The sequence below is a fragment of the Magnolia sinica genome, chromosome 12, assembly GCF_029962835.1.
Source record: "Magnolia sinica isolate HGM2019 chromosome 12, MsV1, whole genome shotgun sequence".
Lineage (NCBI taxonomy): Eukaryota > Viridiplantae > Streptophyta > Magnoliopsida > Magnoliales > Magnoliaceae > Magnolia > Magnolia sinica.
The window spans coordinates 3,446,868-3,469,233 of NC_080584.1; the positions used below are offsets into that span (position 1 = coordinate 3,446,868).

Consider the following 22,366-nt stretch of genomic DNA (forward strand, 5'->3'; position numbering starts at 1 on the left):
AATCATGACTAACTGTCTGATGGTATGAAGTAGGAATAGATATAGTATCCAGAGTAGTATTCATGGCAGATATAGAGTATATCAAACGATCAGACTGTCGATGTACACGAGTGGAACAACGTACCAAGATAGGATCCGGAACAGTTACGGGTACAGAAGGGAGAGTAGTAGGTGATGGATCTCTACGTGGTCGTCATGAATAAACCTGCAATGGACAAGAAGGGGTACTCGAGGTAATCAGAATGTTAGAAAAAATAGTAAGACCAGGAGAGTCTGATGTGGGCGAAGGAGGAACAGATGAATGGAAGGCAATATGCTTAAGAAAAACAACATGTCGTGATACCCGTATACGACGAGAGATCAGATCATAGCAACAAAAATCCTTCTGAGTTTCTCCAAATCCCAAGTACATACATTTAACTGATTTTGGAGAAAGTTTGTTGCGTTCACGTGATGCCAGATGAACATAACATACACAACCAAAAACACGAAATGTAAAATATGTAGGAAGAGAACCGGTGAGAACAAAGTAGGGAGATTTACTATTCAGGACTGTGGTTGGCAACCGATTAATCAAGTAGACTGAATGCATCATAGCTTCCGCCAAAAGGAACGAGGAACACTCATAGTTGTCATTAAGGTATTGGCAGTTTCAACAATGTGGTGATTTTTCGTTTAACCACCCCATTCTGTTATGCAGTATCAGAACAGGTGGCCTGATGAGTAATCACATGACCCTGAAGATATGTACGAAAATTTGTGAAGAGATGTTCTCCCCTTGAGTCAAAGCGGAGAGTTTGAATTTTTACATGAAATTGTGTGTCCACCATAGAATGAAATATTTTAAAATTTTCAAATACCTGTGACTTAGAGTACAAAAAGTAAATCCAAGTGTAACGGGTGAAATCATAAATGAATATAACATAATATTGTAGTCCAGATAGAGACATAATTGGAGAAGGGCCCCAAACATCCGTATGCACCAGTTCAAATATAGATGATGATTTTGTAGTACTTAGAGGAAATGGAATATACTTACTTTTTGAAAAGCAAAAAGAAAAACAAGAATAATCCAAATCACTTTTATTAAGAGAAATATTCCCTAACATGCTAGAAGAAAAGAGTTGAATCAAACGATCAGAATGTGGATGACCAAGGTGAAAGTGCCAGAGTTTCCACATTTTATTTGCCGAACAAATATCCGAGGAAGAAGGAGAGAAGAAACAATGAGCTGGAGTAACAAATGGGTGAAAGTCCAGTATGTACAAACATTCATGTCGCCTACCCTTCCTAAGTACCTTCCCCGTTGCCAGATCCCATACAAAACAACAATTTAGAAAAAATATGACTAAGCAGTTATTAAATGTAAGTTGACCAAAAGAAATTAAATTTGAGGAGAGTTTAGGGATATGAAACACATTACGAAGGGTAACCTAGCGATGGTCAGAATGAGAGAAAGTTAAGAAACCAACGGACTGAATTGGTAGTTTAGTGTCATATACAGTAGAAATAACCTGATTGCCAGTGTAGGGACAAATATTGCGAAGATGGGATACATCACCAGTCATATGATTCGAAGAACCATGAAGAAGATGCAGTTATACTTGACATACCGGGCGCAAAAAGGGCATGCACGATATGCTGGAGTATCGTAGGAGTTAAAGGTGAGGAAATACCTTCAAAAGAATCAGTGGATGCAGTATCAATAACAAAAGGCTCAGAAGAAGTAGTCACAAAAGTAGCAGAAAGAGCACGACCACGGCCACGACCTCGACCACCATGTCCACGGCCGAATGAGGATGCGTAGGCACGTGAACGACAGTCCTGAAGACCATGACCAGTCCTTCGACAATACGCGCACCAATCTTTGCATTGAGCGATGACATGTCCCACTTTATTACAGCCGCGACAAGTTAAAGGAATGGAACCATGGTTTGGTGCAGAGGTGGATACAGTAAGTGTCAGGTCAGATAGTCCCGGAGATATCCCCTAAGAGAGGACCTGCAGTCGTTGTTCATCGGCTAATAAATCATTAACAACCGAATTCATTGAAGGAGTTGGGCTACGGTTTAGGAGAGCAGCTCTGCAATGCTCAAATTCCGGACGCAGTTTCATAAGAAACTGTCTAACTTGCGCACTCTCGCATATTGTGTGGAATATTTTAAAGTCATTTGGAAAGTCGGGATCCACTATAGCCATCTCTGTCCAAATTATAACCATTGTAGAGTAGAAAGATTGAATACTTTTGTCACCCTGAGTAAGGTGAACCAGATCTTGTTCCAGGCGGTATAACCTAGCCGCATTACTCTATTAATATATTATTTGGAGATGCTCCCACATAGCTTTAGCAGTGCGATGTGGCGTGAGGCTAACAGCTATTGATCGATTAACGAAATCAAGAATCCAGGTAATAATCCGTCCATTTTTCATTTCTCATTCAGTCATTCTGTCGGCATCAATGGAAGTGGGGACAGTAATAGATCCATCAATCAATCCCCACAAACCATGACCCTTGAGAAAACTTTGAAAGTGGATGACCCATAGATTATAGTTGGTGCCATTGAAACTACATCGTGGGGCCTCTGTACGGGAGTCTTTATCCATAGATAGGATGAGATAAAAAACGATGCTGAAGAAGAAAGTACCTTGCAACCGAAGATCAGAACAGCAACCAGCAAAAGAACAAAAGGGATCAGATGTAGCAAAAGAGCAACAGATCAACAGAGCAGGATATGCAGCAGTAGGTGTAGCAGTAGATGCTGCAGTAGGGATTGGATGGAGCAGGAGATAATGCAGCAGGGATCAATTGTAGCAGGAGATAATGCAGCAGGGATCAATTGTAGCAGGAGATAATGCAGCAGTGATCGAAAGCGGTAGGGATCGGACGTGGGCAGGGACATGCGCAGGTGCGGACGCAGGTGTAGCAGGGATCGGACATGCGCAAGGACGTGAACAGGTGTAGCAGGGACGTGCGGACAAGCTTGGGGAAGATCGAATGAGCGTGGGGAGGGCCGGATCTGACAGGGCAGGGCCGGATCTGACAGGGGAGGAGCTGGATTAAACGAGGGAGGGCCGAATCTGACAGACGGTGGGGCCGGTGATGAAGAGATGCCGGATTAGAATCACTATTGCTCTGATACCATGAAAACAAACCAAAAAATACCAAAGGCTTTGGGGAGAATAATTCTCCTTTTCTTTTTCTGTGTTTAGGACAACCCTAAAGGGTTGAATATATAGAGTTTTACAACGACTATATAAGGTAAGATGATAAATACAAAATCTTCTATACAAGGAATGTGGCCTATCTAACAATTTCAACCATTCACATTCTATAAGGGATGATTTTAACCATCCTCAATAGCATATGTTGATGCAAAAATCTAGTCCATCCTCTTAGGCCTTCGAGTACCTGCACAGGAAGAAAAGAAAGGAGACCTTGGCTAGAGCAGGGAACCCTCTGATGCCAAAGTCAAAGTCAGGATAGGAATCTAGGTCTTATAGTATTAAGGGGTTTTGGGAGAGAGATTTTGCGTACCTTTCACCATTAGAGATGCTCCTATTTATATAAGAGGAAAGATCACATCGTATGGAGTCTTTATTATTTATGACTACTGATATACTCGAGATCTTCCTGAGATTACGGTTGTCCGAGATCCCCAAGATATAATTTTATCCTCCCAAGATCTTAGGAGAAATCTTCGGGCCGTTAGAGAAATTTCGGTATATAATTTTAACTCCGTTGTAGACGGTGTTGACCTATAGTCGAGCTATATTCGACCTATTATCGAGTCGACCTGTAGTCGGGTCAACCTATAGTTGGGTCGATTTGTAGTTGAACGTTGGCCAATTTGTGGTTGTCCAATGACCGAGCTATAACTGAGCTATGGCTAGGCAGTAATCGATTTGGGGTTGACCTGTGATTGATCTAGTCGACTTATGGTTAATCTATAGTTGAATGGGCTCGTAACGTGTTCTTTGAGTGTCCTTACAGTTGTATCGACCTTCTTGGAGGTCAGCTTGTTTCTGGACGTAAACGCCTTATTAGGCTCGGGTTTCACTAGACCCTTTAACCGGGTTACAGTTGGCCTGAGATTGACCTCTGGCCGACCTATGTGTTAGGTCAATATCTGGCCGTCCTCTGGTTGTACCCTGGCCATCCTCTGGCTGACCTCTGGCCGACTTCTGGCTGACCTCTTGTTGACCTCTGGCTGACCTTTGGGCGGACTCGTAGTCCCATTCTTTGAGTGTCCTTACATTTGCATCACCCTTCTTGAAGGTCAGCCTGCTTTTGGACGTAAAATCCTTATTAGGCTCGGGTTTCGTTAGGCCCGTGCTGCTTCAGTAAAGTTGGTCCATTTTATAAGTCAACTTATCGACTTGTCCATTTTTCCCCCAACAACATACATTCAACTCCTAAATGGAAGGTCGGGATCATTCTTGAAGCTTCACTATACACCATAGCTCAAAGATGGATGATTCGAATCATCAGACCATCTTTACATGTGTGCTCAAGTGCTGACACATCCAGTCAGTCAGATTGCCCAAATAAAAGACCTCACCTTTGAATGAACCATCCATATTGATTATTACATTGGATACCATCATTATTTTAAATTAGAATTTTTTCTTTTCTTTTCTTTTCTTTTCTTTTCCTTTTTCCTTTTTATTTATTTTTTAATGTGGTCATGTAAGGGAGATCAGCGAATTAGGTGCGACCCCGACCTCACCGAAGATGGTGCGGCCCTTACCATGGGATTATCGTGGGGGCCGCCTTGATGTATATATTATGTATCCATGTTGTCCATCCATTTTCATAAATCACTTTAGAACATTATCCCAAAAAAATAAGCAGATCCAATTATCAGGTGGACCATGCCGTATGAAACAGTGGTGATTGACTGTCCTATCATTAAAAACTTCTTGGGGCGTAACTTAATGTTTTCGTAGTGTTTATTTATCATCCAATCAGGGTTAATAAGGTCACATAAGCTTGGATGAAGTAAAAAACAAATATCAGCTTAATCTAAACTTTTGCAGCCCATTAATAGTCAATCACCATTATTTCTTATGGTATGGTCCACCTGATAATAGGATCATTTTATTTTTGTAATAATGCCCTAAAATGATTTGGAAAAATGGATGGACAACATGGATACATAATACATACATCAAGGTGGCCCCACGGTAACCCCATGGTAAGGGTTGCACCATCTTAGGGGTCTCACCTAATCCGCTCTCCATGTGAGGCCCACCTTCAATTGCTAGTAAGGTTATAAATGGGTCAACGAACCCAATAGGGTACCCAGACCCAACCCGTTTGTTAAATGATACGGGTCTGGAACCAAGAATTAGAGCTGTACACAAACCAAGTTAGCTCGGTTAGCTCGCTCAACTCGACTCAAAAAAAGTTCGATTTGACTCGGTTCAAAATTGAGTTCGAGAAGAGTTCGAGCTTGCTCGAGCTCGACTCGACTCGGATCGAACCCCAACTCGAATCGAACTCGGATCAAACCAGTTCGGTGACTCGATTATTTTGATATTGATGTTGCTTAGTAAGTGTTTAATGAAATGACTCAACGAAGTGTCAGTTGGTGGCGAGAAAGGTATAGATATTAAACAAATGCCCTTGTATCTTAATTTTTATGTTGCCTACTAAGTGTTTGATGAAATACCCGTAAATTGATATTGTTGCTTTACATTTCGTGAGAACTTGAAGGTACACTCCATGTGTTTGAGAAAATGTCACAGAGGCACGATCTTGGCTCGAACTCGGCTCAAATTGGCCTGAGCTGCTGACCGAACAGAGCTGAGCTGACCAGTCAGGATCGAGGACTGAGTCGATCCGAGTTCAAGCTGGGGTCAGCTAGTGGCCGAGTCAAGTCGAGCAGTGCCAAGCTCGACTCGGTTCAACTCGTGTACACCTCTAGAATATACTTAGTTGGTAAAAGGGCAAAACCTGGTTTCCTTTATATTAAGTTTGACCCAACCCAACCCGAATCCATTTAGTAAATTGACAAGTCTAGTTTATGTTGCAAGTGACCTATCCAAACTTAAACCCGTCCAAACCTGGTTTTAAACTTGATAAAAATACTTGCATACCTTGACAAGTAACATGAAAAAACCAAATATTGACTCCATATCATGCTGAGAATATAGGACACCACAAAATCTAAATCAACACTTCGAAGATGGTGAGATTAGTGAATTATGATGTATGGAGATTGTATATGAAAGGCTTTTACAGGAAGTTTCTGCACTGGGATGCTAAGTAGGGCTCACCATAATGTTTGTGAGAAACCTACCCCATCCATCTATGTTGCCAACTCAATTTAAGACATGAGACATAAAATGAGGCAGATCAAGGTGAACTAGACCCATTAGACCTGTTTATAAATGAGTCTGATTCAAGGCCTGGAAATCCCTTAACTGGACCCATTATAACACTTATAAATGAGTACGGGTGGATCTTCGTTTACTAAATCTAGATCTATTTATAAATGGTTTGATGAGCTTAACTTAAATCCACCCATTTAGTGAAAGAGTCTGGGTCTAAAATTTAGACCCAAACACGTCTGGTTTTGACTAAACTGGCTTCAAACTGGACCATTTATGGCCTAATTACTTATCTTTCTTAAATCCTAATCATCCTATCATGCATAGAAACTATACGGTTTATATATAATAAAAATGTCCATCGTTGATCTGGAGCGTTCATCATGGGCCACCTTTGGCTTCCTTTATCTCATAAAAGAAAAATATTTGATTATAAGATCCTAAACATTGGATCATTGGATGAGAAATGGGCAGTGCAAATTTATTATGTTAGAAAAATATAGGACAAGTGATATAGACTGCTCATGTTTGGCCAATCCTATTAAAAGTCACTTCAAACATTTCATCATATGGACATGAAATGCACGATCCATATTGATTACACAAAGGTGTGATCTTTCAATCTAGGCCGTACCTTTGATTTGCTATCCTTCTAATCCAACTGTCATAAAGGCTGCCACGTGACCCGATGACAACCACCATCAGTGGGAACTCAACCAATGGGATGGTGCGACCAATACAAATTTATATAAAATCGAATTATATAGTAGTTCCCACCAAATGTACGATCCAGATTCACAGATCAAACATCCACGTGTACGGTGGTGGGTGGCAATGAACCGAACTCTGTCCATCTAGACGAACTGGAGGGGGTAGAGTAGGGGAGGGAAGTCAAGTAGTTTGAACGTCGACAGGCAGTTTGTCAGAACGGAACTCGCTTTCACGTATAGGAGAAGGCCTAATGATGAGATTCCGTGGGCCCCACAAACCGCCACGTCGGAAAAGGCCTACAGCTGTTTTCTTTGGAATGTGGGCCCCACGGTTGCTTTATTTGGCGCCATATCTTAGCACCGACGTTCCTCAAAGATTCGGTCCTCATGCTCGATGGGCGTGACGTGGCTGGGCCCCGGAACCAGCTATGTAGGTGGTATCCTGTCCATGAGGCCCACCTGGATGTATGCGTTCTAAATCTATACCGTCCATCCGTTTTTACAACTCATTTTATATCATGATACCAAAAATTAGGCAGTTAAAATTCTTAGATGGACCACACTACAGGAAATAGTGTTTATTGAATGCCCACCATTAAAAACATTCTAGGGTCCACTGCAATGTTTATTTTCCATCCAACCGGTTGATAATGTCACACAGGCTTAGATGAAGGGGAAAAAGAAAATATCATCTTGATCAAAAACTTTTTGGGCCCCACAAAAATCTTTTAATAGTCATTACATACTGTTTCCTGTAGTGTGGTCCACTTTAAATTTTTATCTGCTTTATTTTTGGGCTAGTGACATAAAATGAGTTGGCAAAACGGATGGACGGAGTAGATATACAACTTATACATCGAGATGGGCCCCACGGTCAGGGTAGCACCCACATCACTGGTTACGGGTACCAGCGAAGTCGCACCCATGCTGGATATGAGCCGTCCGATTTCAGTGCTCCTGGGATTGGCCAAGTCCTGACCATCCGCACGCAGGAAAACGTGCCAATACGGAACACGCGTGAGATATCTGAGCTTTCCATCTGGTTGTGAATCATGCTCGGACACGTTTCCTAAAATACCAGGCCGTTTCATTCCTCAGGTTGGCCACGGGCGTTTGGTAATTCCACGAGCACCTATAGCCGTACACATCCACACGGAGGAACATCTGTCACAATGTGACGCGTGTGAGAGATCTGAGCCTTCTATCAGGTCATCCACACTTTTTATATGCTCTATTATAAAAATCAGTCCACTTAACACCTCAACTCGGCCACAGCATATCAAAACAAATGAACGGTCAATTTATTTTGTACGTTGTGGCCCCCCTCATGAGTAAAATTGTCTTAATATTTAGGCAAGATTCATGCATTATATCCGACCTTATGTAAAGCTCAGATCTCACACACGTATTTCATATTTGCACGTGTAACCACGTGTGGATGTGTACACCCGTACACGCGTGTGAAATTAGCAAACCTAGGCGACAATCTAAAAAGTATCTTTTTCCTGACCGTCCATTTTGTTTTGTCTGCTGTGGCCCACCTGATGTGAAACGTCCTGATTTTAGGCGAGAATATCTAAAAAGTGCAACCCACCTGATGGAAAGCTTATTAAGGTAAATATTTCGGACGCTGATTGCGTGGGGGTGAAACCAACAAGGAGCTGTCTGGTGTAAGGACTGTGGGGCCCGTTGTGATGTATGTGTCTTATCCACACCGTCCATCCTCTTTTCCAGATCATTTTAGTTCAAGAGATCAAAATTAAAGCATGTCCAAAACTCAAGTGGACCACACCAGTTTGGATTGAATGCCCATCGTTGAAAACTTCTTGAGGGCACAAAAACTGATATTTGTATTTTCAGTCATCGAGCTTTTTTTTTTTTTTTTTGCCTTTAAACGTCACTGTGGGCCCTAGTAAGGTTTCAACGGTCGACATCATTATCATCACTTTTTCCGTTGGTGTGGTCCACTTGAGCTTTGGATATGGCTCGATTTTAGGCTAATGGAATAAAATGAGCTGATAAAAAGGATGGACATCCTAGATGAAACTCATACATCACGGTGGGCCCCACAGAGTCCGTAAAAAATCAGGCCCGCCCACTCTTCAGGTGGGCCGCACATGCATATTGAGATTTGAGAGTGGCCAACCCATTTTCATTCTTTCTAACCATCGAAATTTCACACACGTGTCTCACATGTGTGGACCAGTTGGATATTGGGTTCCACTTGATGAAGGGCCATTATTATTACACGTGTGAGTCGATAAAAAGGATTGGTTGGTGTACTACACACCAGCTATATAGCTGCTGGAGCCTGTATGCACGTGTCGTGCGAAAACGAGCACTGACGCTCCTCGAGCTCTGAGTTGTACGAACGGTTCAAAGGATAACAAAGTTACATGGAGCTACAGTGACGTATTTATTATATCTTCATCTGGTCCACATCACAAATAGCAGTAGAAATAATGATTTTCACTGTTAAATAATTTGTAAGGCCCATTATAATGTTTATTTTTCATCCAATCTGTTTATAACATCACAGAGACTTAAATGAAGAAGAAAAACAAATTTTATATTAATCCAAAACTTCTGTGACCCAAAAAGGGTTTCAATGGTAAAAATTTAATCCCCACTGCTTTTTGCAGTGTGGTCCATTTAATAGTTAGATTTATCTTATTTTTTGTCTCAAGCCTTAAGACTAGATCTCCAAATGGATGGACGGTTTAGATAGAACACATGCCTTATGATCAGGTCCACAGAACTTGCTGACGTCAATACACCAGCTATATAGCTAATGTGAGGTACACCAGCCAATCCGCTTCCGCGTGAGTCTGTGACAAGTAATGCTGGCCGGGAGCTTATTTTGGCACGTGTTATTGCACCAGTGCGAATAGTAACATCCATCCAGCTTGTATCGGCGATAACGAACAGCAAGCCTAAGATGATGACACGTGGCAGAATATTGTCGTGGGGAGAACCGACCTGACACGAACACCTGAAAGTAGCTTATCACCTTTGGCTGCTCACGTGAGTCAGTTCCAGATTCCCACGTGTCAGAAGTATGGACCACTTATCCAGCTGTGTAATCAGAGGAGGCCGCGGATTGGGAACTATCCCCCGGCCGTTCCGAGCTCGGCACGTGCAGGGGCTCTTAGTGTCCACTGTGATGTATGGGTCTAATCCACACCGTCCATCCATTTTGACATATCATTTTAGTGTATAAATAAAAAAAATGAGACATATCCAACGGTCAGGTGGACCATACAGTGGGGATTAAACGCCTACGGTTGAAAATTTCTTGAGGGCCACAGAATTTTGGATCAAGATGATATTTTTTTTTTCACTTCATCCATGTATGTGTGACCTTATGAACAGATTGGATGGCAAATAAACATCACAGTGGACCCTAAGAAGGTTTCAACGGTCGAAATTATTACCACCACTGTTTCATGTGGTGTGATCCATTTAAGAGTTGAATATACTTCACTTCTGATCTAATACCATAAACTGAGCTGATAAAACGGATGGACGGCGTGGATAAGATATATACATCACGAGTCCTCTCCTACACGCAAGCAAAAAAAAATACAGTAACACGCTTGTATAGACGGTAGAATTTCTATTTAAAATATATATATATATATATATATATATATAAACCCAGAAAAGGAGGCACAGGGAGTTATGACAAGTGGGCCCCACCTGCGATAAATGGCGGCCTAAAAATGTTCTTGATAGGAAAATCCTAACTGTTCGAATTCTGGCCTAAAAATAGACGGTTAAGAAGAGAATTCATCAATGGTCCACAGTTGAGTAGAAAATAGTCTCGATATTGGTGGCTAGGATCTTGCAATCTTATATTATTTTAGATCATTGTCTATCTATTGTAGGACCCAAAATTCCAACGGACGTGATTATTTATCTATGGGCCCCACTCGTCGTAAATTAAAACTCGAGTGTACTGTTCAAAGCCAATATCCTCTCACGCAATCAGAATAAAATTCCCAAATTGCCCCTAACGTAAGAGCTGACGTGAACTTGTTTGGCGCTTCGGAGAAAATGACTGATGGTACCCCTGTGGTTTTCATTGCAGGACTTTTTGATATTTACACCCACTTTTCTGATATAGACACCCGATCCTTTTAATATTTGGTACATACAATGGTACACTTGAACTATGGCATGACAAAAAGTGGAAAAGAAGTACACTGCCCTACTGTATCACTGTATTCCACATTGTGTATCCTACACAGGACACATGTGAAAGATGATCCTGACCGTGCATTCACTGGCTTTCGTAATTGAATGGTCAATAACAGAAAATTGCCTTGATTCGATTTGTTGGCTGCATGATTTCCCCATCTGGGATCAAGATCCTAGCGTTTATCTAACTGACCATGGAAAGTTCCGAGCTGAAGTAACCAGTGCATTTAACTCCACTCAGGTAGGGCTCTGTGGGGCCCACTGTGATGTTTGTGTTTTATCCACTCCGTCCATTCATTTTGAAAGCTCATCTTATGGCATGAGACAAAGCTTGAAGTAAATCCAAAGCTCAAGTGGACCACACCACATGAAACAGTGGGGATTGAATTCCTACCGTTGAAAATTTCTCGGAGTCCACAGAAGTTTTGGATCAAAGATTGTATTTGTGTTTTCCCTTCAACCAGGTCCGTCTGAATCTTATCAACAGGTTGGATGGAAAATAAAAAAATACAGTGGGCTCAGGAAGTTTTCAATGGTGTGGTCCAGTTGAGATTTGGATATGCTTCAAATTTTAGGACATTCCAGAAAATGAGGTCGAAAAACAGGTCAACGGCGTGGATAAAACATATACATCACGGTGGGCCCCACAGATTCGGTCATCAGGGGCATCGGTGGTGTCCGGGTCACCAACGGCCCATTTATCCCTACCATTTTTTCTTCCCATTTACACTCTCTCGTTCACGAGAGAACACGAACAAGATATTCCAACCGCGCGCATGCACCGGGCACGAATGCACATGCTAGCGCCATCACACTTCCATATCCAAACATGCAAGATCCCAGCCGCTCATCAGGTGGACCACACCACATAGATTTGATGGGAAATTTTTTTAGACATTTATCTCATCTAGTAGAGCAACAAATAAGGATTTGGACGGTTAAAAGAAATTAACCAACGAACCTCAGTGTCGGTGTCCTAACAAGCGGTTCAGATATTGCACCTTAGCATGCACGGGCATGACTGCACTGGATATGGATTTTGCATGTGTATATGCGCATGGGATTTTTTTTAATGAAATGCTACCTTTTTTAGATTAATTAGATGGAACCACTTTAAAAAATTCTTTACATATCACCCCCATTTTGAGAGGTTTACTCATGCAACCGCTTTCCTTTGGATCAAGATGTGATATTTTATCTCTATAAATGATCAAAATACTCTTAAGATGAAGTAACGATGGAAAGTAAGTTGAAGTGCTCAAAAGTACCTAAAGAATGATTTTGACTATTCCAAGATAGTAGGTGATGATCCGTATCATTTAACCCTAAGTGCTTGTTGACTGAGACAATTCAAAAGTTGATGGACAACAATATAGACCGCTGAAAAATACATGACAATAATTTAGACCATTCCAAAAGGTGGGTAGTGATTTAGACGGTTGAAAACTAGTAAAAACATTCCATTACAATGGATGGTGAAATGGACATATTCTTTCTTTAATATATAGGAAGATATGAGGTACTTTTAATATTTTCAGAAATAAGCTGATAACCATTATTTGAAGGCAAAAATGGTAAAATAAATAGACACCTTAAATGAAAATGATGACCTGTAAATAAAAATTATTATAGATGGTTTTATCTAATTATGCTAGAAAAATGGTAGCATTTCATAAAATCCCATTGCAGTGGTTTCTTCAATATATTCAGGACCTATTGCTAGATTTCAAGTGGGAAATGTAGCCATTGAATCTGTGGTCACTTTGGGATGATCCAATCCGTATATGTGGTGGGCTCCCAGATGAATAGATGATTCCTAAAAATCTTGAGGACCGAAAGGTTTTTTTTTGGGCATTCTCCAATATTCACTGAGGTCCATCACATAAACGATTTGGATTATTGAAATAGGATCCCTCTCATCCAACTGCCAACCTCTTGCCTGGCTGCCACATGTGAAAATGGATAGATTTATGATAGTTCATCACTATTTTGAACATGGTGGTGATTCATCCTCCTCACTTGTCAATCATGCATGTCTATCCAAACCATGGAATGTGGCACGCGATGGATGAAGTATGATTCTAAAAATCACATTGATCAAGCGATCATAACCATTTATTTGATGATCAGATAGTTAAAAGTATATTAGTGAGTGATCTAAACTTCAATGGTAAAATCAGTTGGTTACTATCGTATTGGTAGCGTGAATTTCAGACCATGCTACATTCAAATTTGGATCATCCATTTGGACGGTTTAGATTTCCATAAAACTATACCATGTGCATGTTTTGGGAGCCACAACCATTTTAAGAGTTTCATGAACTATAACATAGGTCTAATCCATGAATTATAGGGGTATATCTGGACCCACATAAAACGTTACAGCATCTATCTTCCATTTCTATTTTTAAAATCTGGGGTAGAGATGGAATAATAATACAAGTAGGGTTAGAGTGTCCAAAAGCACTAGAGAGGAGGGGGTATTTGGTCCTTATCCTTGTGTAAAAAAAGAAAAGAAATGCTCCATGCTTTCAGAGAACTATAAGTTATAAATGTCATGCCTAGTTGTATTGGACACAGAGACAGTCAAATCCATTTATCTAGATTGTTCCTAATGCACATTTCATGGCTACCATGAAAGCATCACAGTGATGTAGCAAATATTAGCCATTTGATCAATGACCTTAAACATGGACGGTCATGATCATTTACAAAAAAAAAAAGATCTAATCAACAATTGTAGGGCCATCATGAATTGTTTATGTTTTTAAAGAATGACATTTGTTAATCATAACTATCCCATCCATTACTTGGAAAAAGGATGGCCATAGAAAATAAGGTCAAGTCTAAGATGAGTTAGGTTATCCAAAAAATGTGATTTTTGCATGGCAGCAGCCAGTGAAATGTATTCTATACTTAGATAATTCAGATTGATGAATTGAACTTTTCAAGTAAACCAGTACAACTAAGAGCTCTATAATTTACACCCAGATCCATAGCTCAACTGGCAGAGTGAGTGGAGATACCTCGTTTCAACACTTGAGGTCTTGGTATTGATCCCTAGCGGGGGTGGCTAACATAGGAGTGTGTGTACCGACATGGGTGTACGTGTACTAACAAGCAAAAAAAAAAAAGCTCTATAATTTACTATATACATATAAATCATATATCCATATATCCAATTCAGATCAAACGCATATGATTTCTTATGGAATTTAAATTTGTGGGCCAAGGTCGGATCCAATTATTTAATCAAACTGATAATATAGATCCCGCTATAGGAATGACCATTAAAAATGAGCCACATTAACCTAGGCCTGATCTCCTAAGCCCTAACCCTAATTGAGTTAAAAAGACCGCAGCCCCTACAGCCACCTTCAAAGGTGAAAGTTAAATGATCAATGTTATAAATAGTCTAAGATTCAATGTATAGATGGTTTTGATCATTAAATATAAACTTGAATCTAAGGAGCATGGTTTTAAGACCGAATGGGTCCATGCAATTCATCCGAGTTGAGTTGGACTCAACCAAATCTGATCCAATCGACACCTTGATTCACCCCAACTCTAGTGAGTTGCAACTCAGCTGGAAACGAAACTAGTACATCCGAGTAGTAGTATCAATTAACTATCTGTTAAGTACTTGTTTTCAAATCATTGGTTGAAAACCTAAAAACTCGACTGGACGTCCAGCCGGGTCGGGTTGACTCCCGGACTTGATAAAGTGTTAGCTGACGTAGTATTTAATTATTAAAATTCTACTCTAATAAATATTTAAAACTATCTTGGATTAGTATAAAACATTTATTAAACCATAGATTGTTGGTTGGTGTTGCCTATCAAGTCAGCCTAGTCGATGATTCGACGTGTCATGCATGCCAAGCAAGAGTTCACCCAGCCTAGTTGACTCAATCAATTTTCAAAACGATTCATAGAGTTTTAGAACTATGGTCCGAACCATTCTATAGATGGACTAAATGAGAACCACTAACAAGTGTCTTTAAACCCTCAATTTTACTTGTTAAGTGGATCAGGTCAGCTACTTGAGGCAGACATTCCAACATAGGATGATCAAGCCATTCATCGATATGCTCTTATGCCCGACGCTGTGTGGGGCCCACAAAGAAGTCCATGACAAATCCACTTCGTCCATCTGCTTTTCAAGAACACAATAAGACAGGATTCCAAAAATCAGGTAGATCCAAAACTCATGTGAGTCATACACATGAAATAATGAGGATTGAACACCCAGGGCTGACAGAAGTTGTGAATCAGGATGATATTTGTGCCTAAGGTTAATCAGAGTGGTAATAACGCTATGAACGGTTTGTATGCATGCGTACATTTCCGTTCCCACTATTTCGTTTGGTGTGGCCTACCATAGTTTTTTATCTGCCTGGTTTTCAAAGTCTTGTCTCATCGTAGTCTTTCAAAACAGATGCACGGATTGGATTTGTCCAAAGACATCTCTGTCGACGGCTACCCACTTGAGCCGGACATTCCAACATAGGATGATCAAGCCATCCATCCAGATGATCTGTTGCCTGGGGATGTAGGGCCCACAAAGAAGTCCATGACAAATCCACTCCGTCCATCTGCTTTTCAAGAACACAATAAGACAGGCTTCCAAAAATCAGGCAGATCCAAAACTCATGTGAGTCATACCACATGAAACAATGAGGATTGAACACCCGGGGTGACAGAAGTTGTGAATCAGGATGATATTTGTGCCTAAAGTTTATCTGAGTGGTAACAACTCTATGAACGGTTTGGATGCATGTTGACGTTTTTGTTCCCACTGTTTCGTTTGGTGTGGCCCACCTTAGTTTTATATTACCTGATTTTTTGAGTACTGTCCTATTGTAGTCTTTGAAAACAGATGAACGGAATGGATTTGTCCAAAGACATAACTGTGGACCCCACATAGCTTCAGACACAGGTATACCTGTGTGCAGGGTCACCAGCAATCCGCTTCCATTTGAGTCAACCAGCAGCTTTGACCATCCCCAAATTCTCACCGAGATGAAATTACAACCGTCAACGTGATGTCCCATCCATCCAACGGTCATATCCCAACAACCCACTCCACCCTAATTAATCATTCCTAATACCCCACTACATTCTTAAATCCCATCATTATGTTGGGGCACCTTTCATCACAACCAAGGTTAACTTAACCATTGTTTAACTTAACCATGGTTAGCTTAACCCAGGCAGTGGCAGAAACCGTAATTTTCAGTGAAACTAATGCCGGAAAAAAAAGACATGTGTTTTGGAAAAGCTAAAGTGCCGATCCATCAAATCTCCAGCGAGAAAATACAAAAGTTTGAAAAAGAAAAAGTATCTCCTACATGCACACGCGCGTGTAAAGAATCTACAGAAAACTCACACACGTGCCATCTTGACAGATAGGTACAAGATCTAATCCGTCCATCACATTTATCTTAGATTTATAATATTTTTATGAATGTGAAGTTTCAATAAATTATCATGTGGGCCTCAATATTGGAAACAGGTGGATGGTAGAAAACTTTAGGCAATTTTTCAGATTCCATACATTTTTGTAAATTGTGGCCAAATTGACAAGTGAATCAACTTTAAATTCAGGATAGTTATTCAATATATTGGGAATTCTCTGATGGACGGACAGGATCTTGGATCTATTTATGTATGCTGACACGTGTGCCGTGTATACAAGTTTTATTGCACACGCGTGTGAGGTTAGCAAAGCAAAATAGGGCTAGAAATGGAAAATAAAAAAATAATAGTGGAAAAATATAAAATGCATTTTCTTTTTGTAAAGGGCAAAAAAGGCATGCGCATTTTAGTTTACGAGGCGCACGCGCGCAGGGGGCGTGAAGTACACCCAAATTCCTCGTTTTATTTTATTTTATTTTCAGGTGTGAGTTTACAGCTGGGAAAGGTCCCGCGTTTGACTTTGACCGTACAAAAGTATAATCATTTGGTTTTGATTCCTGAAAGTGATGTGAGAGTTACATTTGCATGACCGATTATTCTCATGCAGTCTGCTGATGTCGGATTTTGGTGACGTGGAGGAGGGATGGCAAGGAGTTTTGATACTCTGGTGGACTGTGATGATTCATATGCATGCATCCAACTTAAATCAGAGCCGTTCACATGATGGGCCTGCCATGGGTGGATATCTATTTGATGGTTAGGGTGATGATAGTGAATGGTTTGATTGTATGATCATATGCTCATTGATCAAAAGTTAGGATTGTTTAATTAGTTATGTTTGAAGCATGGATTGATGACTCTCAATTCAACTTGATCCGATTCACATAATCAGTTTAGTGTAAATAGGTTTAATCTGGATGGAAACTGATTCAGTCAGGATGTGATGTGGTGCGATTTTATTGGTCCGCCAAAAGCTCGTGAGAGAGGAGTCACCAACTTCTCGAAAGGTTGTTGGGTACTCGACTGTTTGGACTAGATTTTGACAAGTGTCTAGTGGGCCAATGAAATCATGCCACATCAGATCAAGTATGTTCCGTAACTACGGATTGTGTGCAGTAATAGCGTCCTCAGTAGGGAGGTGGCTATTGTCAATACTATAGGGCCAGCATGGTATATGTGTGTTTTATCTAAGCTGTTCATGTATTTTTCAAAATCATTATAGCGCATGCATGAGTTAAAAAAAATGAGGGATATCCAAATCTCTAGTGGACCACCCCATGAGAAAATAGTGGTGATTGAATGCCCACCCCACCATTAAAAACTTCTTAGGGCTCAGTGTAATGTTTATTTGTCATCCAACCTGTTGATTAGGTCACACATGCCTGGACGAAGAGAAAACTCAAATATTAGCTTAATGTAAAGCTTTTGTGGCCCCTAAAAAGTTTTTAATGATGAGTGTTCAATCAACCATTCTTTCCCACGGTATGGTCCATATGAGATTTGGATCTGCCTCATTTTTGGGATCATGCAATAAAATAGTTCGGAAAAATGGATGAATAGCGTGGATAGGATGTACATCATGATGGGACACACAAAGCACCATCAGTAGCCACCTCCACGTATGTTACCTCTTACCTTGGTCTGATTGAATATGCTACCAACTTGGATGAGTCACCCCATGACTCGAGGGAATTTCAATTGGACTTGAGACCAAGCAAGTTGGTCTGAGTCGCCAAGTTAAAGATCATGGTCCTAAGTTATCATGTCTAAAGTGAGTCCTATGATCTAGATGGCTTATTAATTGACATATATGTGCTAAGAATGGCAACAATGGGTTCATGTAGGATTAGTGTTGGGTGAAGCCCAATCCGAGGTATGCATTGTATCCAAATCATCTATCCAAAAATCAAGTGGACCACATTATAAAAAGCAATGAGGGATAGAACGCGTGCCATTGAAAACCTTTGGGGGTCACAGAAATTTTGGATTAATATGATTTTTGTTTTTACTCTTCGTCCATGTTTGTGTGACCTTATGAATATATTGGATGGAAAGTTAACATTATGGTGGGCCCTATGAATGTTTTAACATTGAGAATCATTGTCCCCATTGCTATTTGTGGTGTAATCCACTTGAGCCTTGGAAATTACTCGTTTTTCGGAGCACGATCTAGAATGATCTCTCCAAATGGATGAATGGTGTAGATATGATAAATACATCATTGTTGGGCCCATGTAACTTTGATCTCCTTTAAACTGTTCATACAACTTGGAGCTTAAGGAGCATCAGCACTCGTCTTTGCACAACACCTACCCACACCAACTAGATTGGTGGTGTGTGGTACACCAGCCAATTCGCTTCCAAAAACCTTGAGGGAAGCAAAACTGGCTAGTGTACCACACACCATCGACTTGATAGGTGTGTTGACATGTCACCAAGTTCTATGGGTCCCATTATAAGGTATGTATTATATCCAAATCGTCTACCAATCTGGTGAGCTCGTCATAAGGCTTGAGCTAAAAAATAAGGTAAATCCAAAGATAAAGTAAACCATGCTGCAAAAAACAATAGGGGATTAGTCATCTGCCATCGGAACCCTTTTAGGGCCTGTTTGGCCGAACGGATCCCATGGGATTACGAGGGATGGGATGGACTTTAAGGTAATGGTGGTGGTGTCAGTGGATTGGTTTAAGATCCATGGGATTGCTATATCCTAGGACAAGTTCACCGGGTCTGTTTGGCACACCGGGCATATCCTGGGATTTTACCTTCCAATCTCTTCCAACCCGTCCAACAAAACACGCCCCAGGCAAGGGTTCGAGGGTGGTAGACTCCTAGGAGTTTCAACACCGGGTCAAGGGTTCGAGTACCCATCAGTGGTGAAATCCCATGACGTGCGTGTGTGGGGTGTGTGTGCATGTGTAATAAAAAAATTAAAAATAATATATATATATATATGCCCCAGGCATGATTGAACAGGATTAGGAGGGATGGGATCAATTTTAAGGTAATGATGGTGATGTAAATGGATTGGTTTAAGATCCATGGGTTTGCTATATCCCGGGACAAGTTCATCAGGTCTGTTTGGCTCGTTTGGCATATCCCGGGATTTTACCGTCCCATCCCTCCTAATCCCTCTTAATCTGCCCGGCCAAACAGGCCCTCATGGTTATACGAGTTTTGGATTAAAATAATATTTGTTTTTCTACTTCATCCAATTTGTATGACCTTATCAATAGATTAGGTGATAGAAAATAAATGTTATGGTAGACCCTATTAATGTTTTAACCGTGAGAATCATTGTCCCCACTGCTATTTGTGGTGTGGTCATGCTCTAAAATGATCTCGAAAAACAGATGATCAGTGTAAATATAATAAATACATCATTTTAAAGCCCATGTAACTTTAATCTCCTTTTAACCGTTCGTAAAACTCAGATTTCAAAGAGCATCAGCGATCCTCTTCGCACGACACGTACCCACACCAGCCAGGTTGGTGGTGTGTGGTACACCAGCCAATCCTCTTCCAACCTTGAGTGCATAGGTCATGGGCACTGCAGGCTTGTGGGGCTGTCAGAATATGGCATCCCTTGCAAGACTTCCCATGCTTCCTATGGTCCTCAGCTGAAGTGGTCCCTCCATGCTCACTAATTCCGTAAGTCTCCATCTTCAAATCTCCTGAGAAAGCCTGGCATGGACCATTAATTTAGGTGGGCCACACATATAAGTTGAATCCAGACCATTGGCAATGTTATTTAAACCTGTCAAACCTGTATTTTTCCTAAATACAACCCTCTCCACTGGGTGCACACGTGCCAATCTGGCAAGTGTGTGTGGGACATCATACAAAAATCAAGGGGTACTCCAACTGTTTCTAACATTGTCTCCCACCCACTTCGTGGACCGGATTTATTTATGGGATTAAACATTTAAACAGTCAGACTCGCCTGATGGACGGCTTGGATACTGTTCCTGTCCGCCGTGCTCCAAAATGTGATGCCTTGTATATGCGAGTAGTACCCAATCAGGTTCGAGATGACTCGTCCGAGTTGACTCAGATTCAATAGTACCTAATCAGGTCCGAGTCAGTCCCAGCCCTGACTTGGGCAAGTCCCGACTCGACTCAGGGCCGAATGAGTCAATCTGAGTCGACCATGCAGACTGGAATACTCTACAACACTTGCTTTATATAGTGCCTAGAACACATAAGAATGAAGAATCATCCATGTTAGGTGCTGAGGCTAAAAATCAACTAGATCTACAATTTAGATGGGCCACACCACATGGAATAATGGGAATAAAATACCAACCATAGGTTTGTATGTGGGGCCACCATTCTATGTATCTTTCATCAAACCCATTAATTAGGCGTAACTCATCCGAATCAGGACAGAAAATACAAAAACCAGCCCGATACAAAACTCGAGCAGCCTACAAGTATGTACTTAGTAGTTTTTCATAACTATTTTATATTATTTCCCATTAATGTGGCCCACATGAGTTTTCAATTAGGCTACTATAATGTATATATGGTCCAAATAATGGTTATCATTTGTTGGAAGAGTGAATTTTATATATACAACATAGTAGACCCCACAAATGCTTTCAAACCTAGCTAACACAATGTCTGAGTTTTTTTTTTCAATCATCCGAACCGTCTATGTTTTGGAACACATGCTATACAGGCCACTTAAGCTGAAAGGATGATTGTGACCATCACTGTTTATGGTTAAGCTTCAGAAAATTCTCAATGGCTCACATCCAACAATAAAAATCAAAGGCTAAAAGTCATCAGTTGAGCTTGATTATGGGATAATAACTTATCAATAGTGATAATCATAATATTTTTCAAACCATTAGAATATCTTAGCATGTGGGCCCCAATGGCTAGCAACACAAGCTGGATCCTAAGCTGCGCCATTGGCGAAACCAACTTAAAATGGTCGGAACTATTCATCAAGCGAGCCTATAATGGATGGCCCATGAGGTCAAAGTTCTACTGATCGGATGGATTTAACAAGGTCCATGCTCCATTTGCAACAGAGGCTAAGAACTACACTGATTATAATAAGTAGGTTCGAGTTAAAGCTTTAAAAGGCAATGTGAAGGCCCAAAAGACATAAGTGAAGGTATTAAGAAAAGACTTCAAATCCTGCACTGTGAGTGAGTATATGATTCTTAATAGAGTGAAATGATAGAACATGATTCGCTCACATAACCTTAATTAATTGAGATAAAGCTTAGATGATGACGACGAAATTTAACTTTTTGTAACTATTTTATTATGAACGTCAATGGAGATAAATGAGGGCAATTGAGAATAAATAAACGTAAATGGAGGTAATGGTATTTGAAGTGTGTTTGTATGGAAGCAAATGCACCCAAATAAAGTAAATGGACATATAAATGGAATCCTCTCCATGATGGAGGATTTGAAAGTAAATAGGGTGAAATGACTTTTCAAGCTTCCTTAGAGAGTTGCACAAGTATATGAAAGTGGCATTGCGCACATGTCAACTATACACATGGTATGCTAATGATACTCTAAAATAATTTAATTACCGGATACATCATTGAAATCACACTAATAGAATGATTCAAACTGTCGAAAGGTTGGCCATATAATGAATGGTTAAAAAGTGTTGGCAAGTTGTTTGATTATTATCCTTACATTTGTGGGCCACCCGAGGATCAAAATTTTCTCAC

General features: G+C 40.6%; 1 protein-coding gene across 1 annotated transcript in view; it reads left to right on the plus strand.

Annotated features, from left to right (window-relative positions):
- The first annotated feature begins 2,626 nt into the window (after positions 1-2,626).
- Positions 2,627-22,366, plus strand: part of LOC131221767 (uncharacterized) — a 46,997-nt gene continuing 27,257 nt past the window's right edge. Inside the window, exon 1 of the mRNA XM_058217077.1 lies at positions 2,627-2,764. Coding sequence (XP_058073060.1) covers positions 2,627-2,764 — 138 coding nt within the window. The remainder of the gene's footprint in view (positions 2,765-22,366) is intronic.